Source organism: Mustelus asterias, chromosome 10 (assembly GCF_964213995.1).
Source record: "Mustelus asterias chromosome 10, sMusAst1.hap1.1, whole genome shotgun sequence".
NCBI classification, from domain to species: Eukaryota; Metazoa; Chordata; class Chondrichthyes; order Carcharhiniformes; family Triakidae; genus Mustelus; species Mustelus asterias.
In genome coordinates this window covers 79,854,682-79,868,259 of record NC_135810.1, presented here as the reverse complement: position 1 = coordinate 79,868,259, position 13,578 = coordinate 79,854,682, and the positions used below count along the sequence as shown (strand labels likewise).

Sequence of the window (13,578 nt, the reverse complement as noted above, 5' to 3'; positions counted from 1 at the left end):
ATCAGCCTCGCACCCGAAAAAGGCGCCAGGCTGATCTCAATATTTAAATTCTATAGTAAGTAGAATTTAAATGTTACAAGTGAGCCCAGGATGCAATCGCCCTGGCTCACTTGCCTCTGCGGTCTCGCTGGTAAAGGCTCCCTCCAGCGAGGATTACATATGGTCCTCATCAATGGGGACCAGATGTGATGACCTCGCCAGTGGGACCTGGCAGTGCCAGCCTGGCACATTGGCAGTGCCCAATGGGCACCCTGACAGTGCCAGTCTGGTACACTGGCAGTGTCCACTGGGCAGTGCCAAGGGGTGGGGCCTGAGGGGCAGGGCCTATGGGGAAGGGAGGGGGCAGAGCCTGAGGGGCTGGCCGATCGGGGGGGGGGGGGGTGTTAAAAAAAACTGAGGCGGCTGAAGACAGGCCAAATTTGGTTATGAACCTGTAACAGAAACTACAAAATAGATACACACAGGCACATTACATTACAAACAAACGGAATACAATTTATTCACTACAATATATTTATACTTGTGTTTCAGCAGACATTAGCTCAAAAGGTTGTTAACCTATAATTATTGTTTCATATAATTGCAGCTTAGATACAGACCTGATGACAGGACACTGTTCACCATCTCAAGGAACTGTGCATGCACAAACTGATAGTCTTCCAGAAGCAACACAACCTGATGTCCATCAAGACCTGCAAGCTGCATCACCTAGAAAGAAAGTTAAATAATGAACAATGCAACAGGGAAATTCTTACCTGATAATGCACAGTACAAATTCCAACAGGCCAAGTTCAAGAAAACCATGAATATATTGCTGAGAATAATAACTGCATAATTACTGAAGCTATAAAGAAATGACTACATTTTGCCAAGTGAGAATTGCGCAGACTGTGTGGTTAACAATTACAAAGGAGAAAACTCAACTCCTGCAAACCATACAAAACTAAATTATTCATATTTTTCTTAATTCATGAAGAAATTCCAACCTTTTATAATGATAATGCTTGAGGTGTGCCTCATAATTTCTTCTAACCAACAAAGACTCACAAAAGAGCTAAGTAGCTACACTCAGGTAGCTACACTCCTTTATATCTAATGGCATTGCACCTCAGCTAACAAGTAAGGTAGGCAACAACACTCGGGCCTGTCAAAATATGCACAAAAATCATAAAATCATCAATGGCTTGACAATTTATTTGTTTTAAGACAGTGCAGCTAATTCAGAATTTCATTGATTCAGAAATCTTTAATTAACAGTACTCATTACTATTGTGCAGCAAATCAACCATGGGGTTTGCACATATGCAGTTAATCATGGAAACCAGGAAGCTTCTGTACAATTTGCCTTTCTTCTCCAAAAGCTTTGCTACAATGGTACCTCACTGACAGAGTTGGAATGAAGTTGCTGTACTTACTTATCAGTCACCCACTGAACTCACCAGAAAAGGTTTGGCCTTGTGCACTCAGGTGTAAGTGAACTTTATATGTATGATAAATCCAATTACTGCAAAACAATCTCATTGCACTGAAAATGTACAAGTATGGAGTCTCATTCCTTCAGGTTTTACTTACTGTTGGGCATTTTAAAAACAGTTCAACATCAACGCATGAAAAGTACTTTTTAATTTGTGTCTCTTTTATCCTTTTCTGTACATGATTTTACTTTAAATCAAATATTCTAATTTATATTCCTTGGTTTTGACACTGCAAGTCTCTGAGGGGTCTTCAATCTGATTGTTTGATGAAAGTTTATTGGTTTCTTCATCAATGACACAAGACAAGAACCAGTTTAATGTCAAAATTGGATTTGCCTATTTTGTCAGCTCCAACAGTATCCCCACAAATGCAAAAATAAAGAAAGCTCATACATCCAAATAACTAGTTTATCTCCGACATTTGTCAGTTCTAGTTGTCTAATTATTCGTGGTGAAAGGGTGATTTAAGAAATATCACAAGAGAAGTTTTCAAATTGATTCTTGGGAAATTATTAAATATGCTTTTCACCTTCCCTTAGTGCTACGATCCCAGCTCCATAGCTGCTCTAAGCTAAACAGCACTGCCTCTGGGCTTTCCTAACTCTCTTGATAAGTTAAATGTCCTCTTTCACTTTACAGTTAGATTTGTGACTGGGGCCCCATTTCACATCCATCAATCACTGAAACCTGTACTCTCTGATTAACTGGCTCTTATTGTACACAAGGTGCCAACTGCACTGGCTTCTGTTAATTTATCGCACCTTGCTAGGGAAAACACCTGCCTGTTTGAAAGGTTTGCTACATTTTACCATCTCTTCTTAAAATGAGAGGTCATGTGACTTAATCAGATTGGTTGCTCTGAGAGTGAGCAAAGTCTTTGGTGATAATTCATTTCAGTTTGCGGCTCCCAGTGAGTGGAATGAGGTACAACTAAAGCTGAAGCTAACTAATTTTATTAGCATGGATGCCTTTTGCTGAAGGGGTTATGCTCTGTTGACTGATACGTATATTTGTTAACCTGTCAATTCCCTTTCACTGCTAATTTGTATTTTATTGTTTTCAGTGTTTAAGTGAATTGTATTGTGTAAGGTAAACTTGCAGGTTGAGTCCGTAATTAAGAAAGCAAATGTAATGTTGTCATTTATCTCAAGAGGCTTGGAATACAAAAGCAGGGATGTACTTCTGAGGCTTTATAAAGCACTGGTTAGGCCCCATTTGGAGTACTGTGAGCAATTTTGGGCCCCACACCTCAGGAAGGACATACTGGCACTGGAGCGGGTCCAGCGGAGATTCACACGGATGATCCCAGGAATGGTAGGCCTGACATACGATGAACGTCTGAGGATCGTGGGATTATATTCATTGGAGTTTAGGAGGTTGAGGGGAGATCTAATAGAAACTTACAAGATAATGAACGGCTTAGATAGGATGGACGTAGGGAAGTTGTTTCCATTAGCAGGGGAGACTAGGACGCGGGGGCACAGCCTTAGAATAAAAGGGAGTCACTTTAGAACAGAGATGAGGAGAAATTTCTTCAGCCAGAGAGTGGTAGGTCTGTGGAATTCATTGCCACAGAGGGCTGTGGAGGCCGAGACATTGAGCGTCTTCAAGACAGAAATTGATAAATTCTTGATTTCTCGAGGAATTAAGGGCTATGGGGAGAGAGCGGGTAAATGGAGTTGAAATCAACCATGATTGAATGGTGGAGTGGACTCGATGGGCCGAATGGCCTTACTTCCGCTCCTATGTCTTATGGTCTTATGGTCTTAATTTCTGTTGCTGCGGCACTAGCCACATGGTCAGGTCGTTATTGTAAATACGAATTGGCTTTCAATTGATTTATTTCACTAAATAAAGGTTAAATGAATAAAATACTGTTCCTGGGTTTTGCTGGGTCCCAATTTTCAGTTGCCCTGAGCTAATGCTGCTCCTGGAGTTCCCATGGAACTACAAATGAGTCCCAGGGCTTCTATGAGCCCCAGTGCCCTTAGCAGCGCAGAGCTAATAGCAGCACTTTAGTTGCATGGAACTGACCATCTTCCCTGTCTGCTACCAGCTCCGTCACATCTGCTTGTTTTTGCACCATATCCCGGTCCCATGGTCATTGTTCTTGCACCATCCTTCATGTATGCATGGCCTGTCCCATGTCTCTCTCTATGCTTGTATCAATGTCAGTCTTCATATTGAGGGTAAGATGCTGTGTAAGCACCAGCAACAGAAGACACTCAGTCCCACTTCATTCTCTGCATTTGTGCCAAGGTTCTGGGCATGCTGGGATTTATAGTGCTCAACCTCCATCCCAAGAACCCACAGATTCCCTTACACATGTGACAAATAAAACTTAGTAGCTTGAAATTCAGCACTGTTTAATCTTTGCAGTGACTGGTGAGTATGTTTGTGTTTTCTTTTCTGGTGTTGCATTCGGTTTAAATAGGGAACGCCTTGTGGAATAATGACTCTTTCAGTGGTTAAAAGTTTCCTGGGTGTGGAAGAAGTCACTCGGGGTGATTTACAAAAGGTGGTTAAAGCAAAGCTTTTGGAATTGGCAAATAAGCTGCAGTTGACATTACTTGAAGGGGTGAGGAGGACAGAGATAATTGAGGTGATAGCTCAGCATTTAAAATTGTCAGAAACACAGTCAGAATCAGTGCAAATGGCTAGAATTCAATTACAAATGAAACAGCTTGAACATGAAATAGAAATGAAACAGTTTGAATTGCGATTAAAAGCAGAGGATAAGAAGAAAGAATAGTAAAAGAGAGGGAGGCAATTGCAGCAGAACAAAGAGCAAAAGAATTGGAACTGCTTGAATTACAGGCAATGTAAAAAGAAAGGGAAAGAATAGACCTGGCAGAACAAAAAGAAAAAGAGAGGAAAGGGAAAAAGAAAGAAAATTTGAACTTCAGAAACTGGCACTGAAAAGTGAACGTCAACTTAAAATGGCAGAGGTAAAGGAAAATGTTGGGAGTGGTGATGAGGACTGTGAGGAAGAGTGAACGCATCGTAGTCAAAGGCCTGGTGGGGATCTGTTTAAATATGTGCATGCATTGCCAAGGTTTGATAAGAAGGACATGGAAGCCTTTTTCATTTCATTTGAGAAAGTAGTTAAACAAATGAAATGGCCACAGGCCATGTGGGTATTGTTAATTCAAACAAAATTGATAGGTAGAGCTAGTGAGGTGGTCTGTCACTAACAAAAGGAGGTATCTAGGGATTATGATGAGGTGACAAAAGCCAACTTGAGTGCAGATGAACTAGTGCCAGAAGCCTACAGACAACAGTTTAGAAATCTATGGAAAGAACCTGGTCAAACATACATAGAATTTGAAAGGATCAAACAAAGTAATTTTGGCACGTGGATAAGTGCCTTGAAAATAGACCAGACATATGAAGCTCTTAGAGAAACGGTTATTTTGGAGGAGTTTAAAAATTCACTTCCCGAAGTAGTGAGAACTCATGTGGAAGAGCAAAGGGTTAAAACTGAGAGGTTACCAGCAGAAATGGCAGATGATTATGAATTAGTTCATAAATCAAAGTTAGGTTTCCGACATCAGTTTCAGCCTCTGAGGGATAGAAACTGGAGAAAAACGAAATCCTTAGGTCGTAAAGGCGAAGGAGATCTCGTGGGGGATAATAAAGACAGTGTACCTCAGGTTAACTTCACAAAACACCTTGGAGTTTCCGGTCGACGTTTTAACAATTGATAATCATAGCTGCAAAACTCAAAGGTGAAAACTGTCATCAATAGGACTACTGACCTACCCTGCATGGGTAAAGAACAGCATTTTATAGAACTATGTTACTATGTGCTGCCAAATGTCTGTGGGGAGTGGTGCAAATAGTCGTGATTGTGCAAAATGTATCTTTGCTATATCATTAATTAAAAATGAAATGTATCTTTGTTATTTAAAGTATGATTTGCTTTTTAATTCATCCATAATCTGCCTTGGCTCTGATTCTTGTTAAAGTAAAAGATACAAATGGTGGAATCTTGTTGGTAATTTTTTCACTTTGGGGTCATTCAGTTATTTTGGTTTACGGTTTCCCCACAGGGATCATATTCAAACTAAATTAACAAAAGCACAAAGAAATGTGAAGTAATTAAATAACCAGCAAACTGAAAGAGTTTTTGATTGTGTGAAATAATACTAGAACTGTTGCTAAAATCAAGAAATAAAGGAGAAGAGGAATTCCATAGCATTCATTTTGGTCACTTGAAGATTAATAATTAGACATAATTAGAAGATGACATTGGATTGGTTTTTGGGCTATTCAAGGGAGACTGAATTGAAAGCAAATCCAAAATTTGTTATTAAAAGTTTAACTTTTACTTTATACAATAAAGAATAGTTGTTCAATTCTGAGTGCAACATTCCACAGGGACAATGGCATTGATTTAATATGCTTAAGTCAGATTTTCAATTTCCAAAGTCACTTAAAATCATTTCGCAACAAATGTGCACCACTGCTTACATGTATCTGTATACATCGGTGAATACTACACAAATTATCAAAATTCATACATGTTTTATAGCAATATAATGTGTTTTAGTGAAGAAAAGTTACAAATAAGTACCATATTTTTACTTACATGTTTTAAATCATTTTTGAACTGTTTGATCTCATAACTCCTGGAAATTTTTGGCGTGAATAGCGTTGCTCCATGCATGTGACTGACCACACAGGTGGCCGTCCTACGGCCTACACCACTTTGTCCTGCTAATAGCAGCGAACCTCCAGGACAGCTCAGCACTCGGTCTATTCTTGCCGTGTAATCCAAAACTTCATGGAATAATAAAATGTCCAGTTCTCTATTGTCTCTCCCATACTGAACAATTCCCTAGCAGAAACAATTAGGGTAAAACTAAAATAAACTTGGGCGCAATGGAAGTCTACGCATTGTACAACATACAATAAGCGAATAAGATAATTTACGGTAAATATTATAAAGATTACTACTATATAAAAGCACATCAATAACAAGGCTGTGGTTAAGGAGTTAGGGGTTCAATTGCTTTTCCTTTAATCTACATGCCAAATAGTGAAAATAATGCCACATACATTTAAGGGAAACAGGGTCTTATGGATAAGATAAATGATATGGAGGAATTTGCCAGGAATACAAAGAGGTGTTGGGTGGTGTTCCTCAGAGGTTTATTTTGGAGCTGCAGTTATTCATTCTAATTATATACATTTGTCATAGAATTTGTTCATGTTGCAGGAAGGTGTAACATCATTGCAGATGATGGAACCTAGGGAAGTGGAACCAAGGTCGCCAGGAAGTCAGGCAAACCCTAGCAAAGTGTTCGGTGGGGAGGGGTTGCCATGAGAGCAAGCAAGACCCACTATCAGACCTGCCCCACCATGGAATACAGTAATTATGCAGTGCAGCAACAATCATAAAATTTACTCTGAAGTTGACTGCACGAAGGGACTATTCAATAATAAAACTTACAGTGCAAATAGATTTTTGGTGATGGGTGCACTTAAAGAAAATAGTACCTTTTGGATAACGTCTTTCAAATCAGAAGAACCTAACTTTCCCAGCATCTTCCCATATGGAGGTAAAGGTTGGTCAGGAGCAGTCACAGAACCAGCTTCATGTCTAGCTCCCCAAGTTACATAAAAAAAATCTGCAAGAAGAAATAGATTGGAGTTTTCATTTTTGGCTACAGATCAGACACTAAGCACATGACCTGAAAAATTACTGTTTTTTTCCCAGCCTTTTTGGGAAAACAATCACATTTGGAGGTCCACAAACTTAAATAAAGCCTTTCTACTATCATACAAAAAAAAGTTATCTTTATTATACAACATATACAACTATTTGTTGCTGTTGAAGAAAGAATTGATCTGAAGGTTAAGATGACAGCTAAAAACTATTCAATATCTATCGTCGGTTTATATGGTCCAAGGTGAGGTTACTATTTTATAATCAAACATCCTGATGTAATTATTATTATGTACAAATATTTCAAATATATATTACATTTTTATATTAATCCAGTTAGTAAAAACTTAAAATGCTATAGTCCAAAATTGAAGCGTCAACAGGAAGATTTGAGTTCTTGGCATATATTATTTTGATTCACAACAAAACAAAATAAAGAAGGGAACGCAACAAATGGAGTAGTCCTCATTTATTCAGTTTAACTGAATGAGGAAAATGAATTAAAAATACAACCTTACAGAATACTATACAATATAAAGGATAAACATTGTTCAGTAGAGTTGCAACTATCTAACTACTATTATGAAAAATCCTTGGTTCTGAAATTACACTGTTGGGTTTTTTTATTCTTTCGTGGAACATGGGCGTCGCTGGATGGCCAGCATTTATTGCCCATCCCTAGTTGCCCTTGGAGGGTACTTGAGAGTCAACCACATTACTGTGGCTGTCGAGTCACATGTAGTAAGAAGCCTTACAACACCAGGTTAAAGTCCAACAGGTTTATTTGGTAGCAAAAGCCAATAGCTTTCGGACAACGCCGAAAGTCCAACGCTGGTATCTCCACATCATGAGTCACATGTAGGCCAGACCATGTAAGGACAGCAGATTTCCTTCCCTAAAGGACATTACTGAACCAGATGGATTTTACCGACAATCAACAATGGTTTCATGCTCATCAGTAAATTCTTAATTCCAGATTATTTTTTATTGAATTCAAAATCCACCATCTGACATGGCAGGATTCGAACCCAGATCCCCAGAACATTAGCTGAGTTTCTGGGTTAGTAGTCTAGCGATAATACCACTAAGTCATCGCCTCCCTAGTAATAGACAAACAGTGCATCTGTCTCAAATTCTTCTTTTTACTATTTTATCACATCTAATTCAGCTGGAAACTTAAAGAATCTGCAAAATATAATTACCTGTCATATTGTCCAGTAAATCTGAGCCCCAATCGCCTCGGAAGACTGATATTAAAATGTTGTCAAATGCAATTAGGTTTTTGGATCCCACTATACGGTCACGGAATAAGCGATGGGCCTCATAAGCAACAACTTCAAGAACATGATCCACCGATTGTTGTGACATACCTAGAAACATTACTGAACCTTAAGTTTGAAGTATTAATATAACACATTTGTCAAACATTGGCATTCGATGTTCAATACAATTGTTAACAGAAATATAACAAGGTACAAACCATACGCTGCATTTGAGATTTTTTAAAAGTAGGCACTGAGGGGGGAATTTTATGGTCCTTTGTCGGCATATTTGAAAACAGTGGGCATGTGAAATAAAATGGGTGGCCAGCACACTGCCTCCCTGCACAACCCCCAGCTTCAATGAACGGATAAGGCTTAAGCTAGCAGACACCCTTAGGCCTATTGAGGCTCTTAAATTGCAAATTAAAGGCCACTTAAGGCCACCTCCACCACTATAATATGGTGGACAGGGGAAGTCGGAAGGAAAATAACCAACCCACTATTTTCCCAATTGAGGGTAAAAGTTGGAAAGGAAGAGGGGCATTGGGACTCCCGAGATGTCCTGTAGCACATCATCAGGGATACATCCAGTCTTGACTTTCCAGAGACTAGAAGATCTGGACCACAGAGACAATACTTTACCATTTTGATTCTCGGTGGGCTTGAAACTGGGAGTGTTTCAGATCCGACTTTTAGACCCATTCTCAGGCGACCCCATACGCACTCTGCCTGAAAAAATATCAGCAATTCCGAATCATGCTACAGAAGCCTGTGGCAGGGCTTAACGCGTCTGGAATTCTGCAGCTCCAATCGGCACCTCCAACTGCGCATGCACAAAAATAAGATGGATAGAATGCGGCACCCCTGCCACATCGCTCCTGGGCCGGATAATGCCTCCCCCTGGCCCCCACAGACATTGCCCCACCCCCACAACATTACTGACTCCCTTATTCACCCACCCCCTCCGCCACCCAGACCGTCCGTGCCCCCCCCCCCCCCCACCGATCTCAGGCAGAGTGGCAGCAGACACCCCCCTTCCCCCTCACTGATCACAAGCAGAGTGGCAGCGGACCCCCGTCCCCGTCCCCTCCCCCCACCGATCTCAGGCAGACAGCCGTTGGACCCACCTCCCCCCGCCACCGATCTCAAGCAGAGAGCTGTTGGATGCTCGGTACATACTCCTCACTAACTGGAGGGCCCATTTTGGACTTTTGTGGAGCATGTCTGTTTCGTGCTGATTCTGGATGGGCAATCGCGGTGGCAAAGGGGGAAATGCCAGTAAGGTTGGGCGTGCAGCCCATTAAGTCAATTTAAATGCATGCATGGGCGTGGTCCCACTCGCGGCCATTTTCGAGCCTTGGTAAAGGGGGAACCGGCGCGGAGGCGGGCATAGATCGCACTACTAGCCTCACGCCCGACTTTACCAAGTTTTCATACCCGAAAACGGGTGCGACGTGATGGTAAAATCAGGCCCAATGAATCTCGAAAAATATAATAATTACTGAAATTCAAACATAGGCAAAGAAATACAACATGTGATTCATGGCCATAAACACGTATCCTCAGACCCATATAAGTGACAAAAATAGAAAAATCATGGCAGGTGAAGGTGGTCTTATAAAAAGAACAATGTTCTCAGTGGAATAAAATGGATATACAATTTCTTTCCAACTACTATTCTGCAGGTAGATAGTCAACATCTTTTCCCAAAGGTCGGGAAGTCTAAAACTAGAGGGCATAGGTTTAAGGTGAGAGGGGAGAGATACAAAAGTGTCCAGAGGGGCAATTTTTTCACACAGAGGGTGGCGAATGTCTGGAACAAGCTGCCAGAGGTAGTAGTAGAGGCGGGTACAATTTTGTCTTTTAAAAAGCATTTAGACAGTTACATGGGTAAGATGAGTATAGAGGGATATGGGCCAAACACGGGCAATTGGGACTAGCTTAGTAGTTAAAAAAAAGGCGGCATGGGCCAAAGGGCCTGTTTCCATACTGTAAACCTTTATGACTCTATGCTCCCAAATTTACAAGGAATTCCACAATTTATGGAATTTCAATGTCAAATACATACCTAATAAAGATAGCCTTTCCATGGAACTATTACATTTTATCAAATCTCAAAAATAGCAATCCACTTATTAAATTCAGAATAATAGCATGATGGCAAGCTAAAAATTTCAAGAGATATTTACTAACGCATTGGCAAATCTCTCATGATGTTGCTCACAGTGCTCAAGAAGTTACACTACGAAGGAATGGTGTATATAGTTACTAAAAGGAGTTGAAAAGAAGTCTGTATAAGATGCTAAGAGACCGAGAAGCACATACTTCTTAGATTGGTTCCAGAAAAGTTGAGCAGTTTTTCATGTGCAACAAAAATATGCGAGGAAGATATATAGATTCAAATACAGATACAGACATGCAATATATATTAGTCAAAACATTCCATTTCAAAATGCATTGAAAGTCATATGTCTATACCAAAATCAATTTTTTAAAATGTTAACATTTATGTATAGCATTATGTCTGTAAATGGCATTGTGATTGCCCTTTAAATGTTAAAAGATTTGTCATGGTAATGTAATTTTCTTCCTGAGAGTCAGCATGTGTAACCATGCAGTTGCATTACAAAGCCACTTGGTTGCAGTTATGTACTATCCCTCAGCATTTCAAAATAAAGAAGAAAGTGCTCTCTGAATTGTAATGTTAGTTTACAGTGAGGTATTTGAAACTTCCAAGCCAACACTTATGGCCTAGGGCAGAATTCTCCCATCTGGAATCCAGTGGAGGGGACGGGAACATACAGCGTTTCCGCTGTGGAAAAAGTGAGAAACCACGCCATATATTCCGACTCCAACCTCATTAGTTAAGCAACCAGGTGTTTTGCACTGTATTCCATGGCGGGACAATGTAGTGTAGTGTGTCGTCGTATCCAGGCACCATATTGAAAAGGTGCCCATCATCACTGACCCACTATTCAAGAGGGAGATGGACCTCCTGAAAAAGAAGGTAGATCTCCTCAAATAGACTGAATCTGGAACATCCACTTGCAGATGGTGGGCTCCCTCCACCAACTCTTGTGATGTTCTGGAGTCCAAGGTTGTTGGAAGCCTCCATCCTGAGCTCTGGAGGCAGCCCCAGGCATTGTCCAGGTGAGTCCCGACATCTGCACGCCACGTTGCTTCAGACATGTTCTGCGCCAGTATGTTTTCCCTTTGACGTCGCAGAGAATCGGGTGTGGTTGGAAAATTCTGGTCAGGCCTTCATCTGCATCCCAGTCCCAGGATGCAAATCAGTTTCATGCTGATGTCCAGTGGGTTTCCCAATCTGTCATAGTGGGCATCAGCGAAAGATTCCGCAGGAAACTCAGCCTGGCGTGAAATCAATTTTTGAACTCCCTCCACATTCTACCCCCTCACCCGCCATTGGGCCTGGTGGTGGGGCAATGGGAAAATTCTGTCCTGGGTTTAGAAGATGAAAGCCCAGCAAACACTGGAGGAAGCATAAAATTACTTGCATTGCAAGACCAAGATCTGTACCAGTAACAAACCTAGAATTTGAGCAGTCATGGTCATATTGGATTGATATTTTGAGGATTTACTTCACATCGTGTTTAGTTCCAGTTGAATAGAGTAGCATCAGAGAAAGTGCAAACAACCCCAGTCCCTCAAAATAAGGGCACCATAAAAATAACATATGGTCTCTTTAAAAACTACGTATTAGTAACTTAAATTGTAATTTGGAAATAAAACGAAGTTAGTTTGGGTTGGGAACATCAATTTGATCATCATTCCTCCCTCTCAACTTCCTCTTCTTTTCAAGACACCAGCTGCTGAACAGGACAACTGACCAAGGGAAGGGTAAACATGAAGAACCACACTAAACCCAAACTCTCCTGGCAAATATCTGAGGCTGAACCAGACTATTAGCAACCTTAGTGTCATATCAGGCCCAAGATGAGATTCTGACCACATGACTGAGCCATTATCATGACCATCCATTTTCACATCCGCAACATTGCCAGATTCCACTGCTGCCTTAGTTCAACTGCTGTCAAGACCCTCATCCATTCCATTGTTACTCTTTAAATGGTCTCCTGGTCGGCCTCCCACATTCTCCCTTCTGTAAACTTAAAATCCTCCAAAACTCTGCTATCCATCGTCTAATTTGAACAAAGTCCCATTCACCCATCATTTCTGTGCTTGCTGATCTCTACTGTCTTCCTGTTAAGGAACACCTTAATTTTAAAGTCCTATCTTTGTTTTCAAATCTTTTCCCCAATGGAACAGTGGTTAGCACTGCTGTCTCACAGTTCCAGGGACCCGGGTTCGATTCCTGCTTTGGGTGACTGTGTGGAGTTTGTACGTTCTTCCCATGTCTTTGTGGGTTTCCTCTGGGTGCTCTAGTTTACTACCAAAGTCCAAAGATGTACAGGTTAGGTAGACTGGCCATGCTAGATTGCCCCTTAGTGTCCAAAGATGTGTAGGTTAGGTGGATTAAGTTGGTAAATGGAGGTGGGGAGCGAGGGTAAAATGCTCTTTCGGAAAGTCAGTAGAAACTCGGTGGGCCGAAAGCACTTCTTTTGCACTGTAGGGATTCTATGGCTCTATAATCTCCTCCAGCCCTACAACCCACAACAATATTGTGCTCCTCCAATCCTAGCCTTGGATATCCCTCATTTTAATCGCTCCATGCTTTCAGGTGCCGAGCCCCAAACTCTGGAATTTCTTCCTTGAATCTCTCCCTTTTCCTCTCAGTCTTGTTTTCCTTAAAACCAACCTCTTCGACCATGCTTTTAGCATCAAATTGTGTTTTATGATGCTCCAATGAAATGCCTTAGGATATTTTACTATGTTAAAAGCATTATGTTCATTGAAATAGTTTTTTTATTTAATTGTGATTAAATCTCTTGCACATATTTTCTCAACAAATCTTACACAGTGTTGTCACGACTTTCGGTCAGAATTTTACATCTACTTTTCCCACTGTAAACCGGCACAAGAATAATTCCAAATTTATTTTGCCATCGATTTTCATCATCACAGCTTGTTATGAAGCAAGAAAATTTCTTAAAATGCTTTTATAGTAAAATGTTTCTCTTTCACTACTTTCTTTTGTAAGCTAAATTTCTAATGTCCAAGTTAGTACTTGAATGCCTCAGGCTTCCCCAAA

At 40.7% G+C, this 13,578-nt stretch overlaps 1 protein-coding gene across 3 annotated transcripts in view; it reads right to left on the bottom strand.

Moving 5' to 3' along the window:
• dync2h1 (dynein cytoplasmic 2 heavy chain 1) overlaps window positions 1-13,578 on the bottom strand; it is a 524,787-nt gene that overhangs the window by 344,356 nt on the left and 166,853 nt on the right. For all 3 annotated transcript variants that reach the window (XM_078222026.1, XM_078222027.1, XM_078222028.1), the window contains exons 48-51: window positions 8,349-8,516; window positions 6,978-7,108; window positions 6,067-6,315; window positions 600-708 (exon numbers count right to left, since the gene is read on the bottom strand). In XM_078222026.1, coding sequence (XP_078078152.1) covers window positions 600-708; window positions 6,067-6,315; window positions 6,978-7,108; window positions 8,349-8,516 — 657 coding nt within the window. The remainder of the gene's footprint in view (window positions 1-599; window positions 709-6,066; window positions 6,316-6,977; window positions 7,109-8,348; window positions 8,517-13,578) is intronic.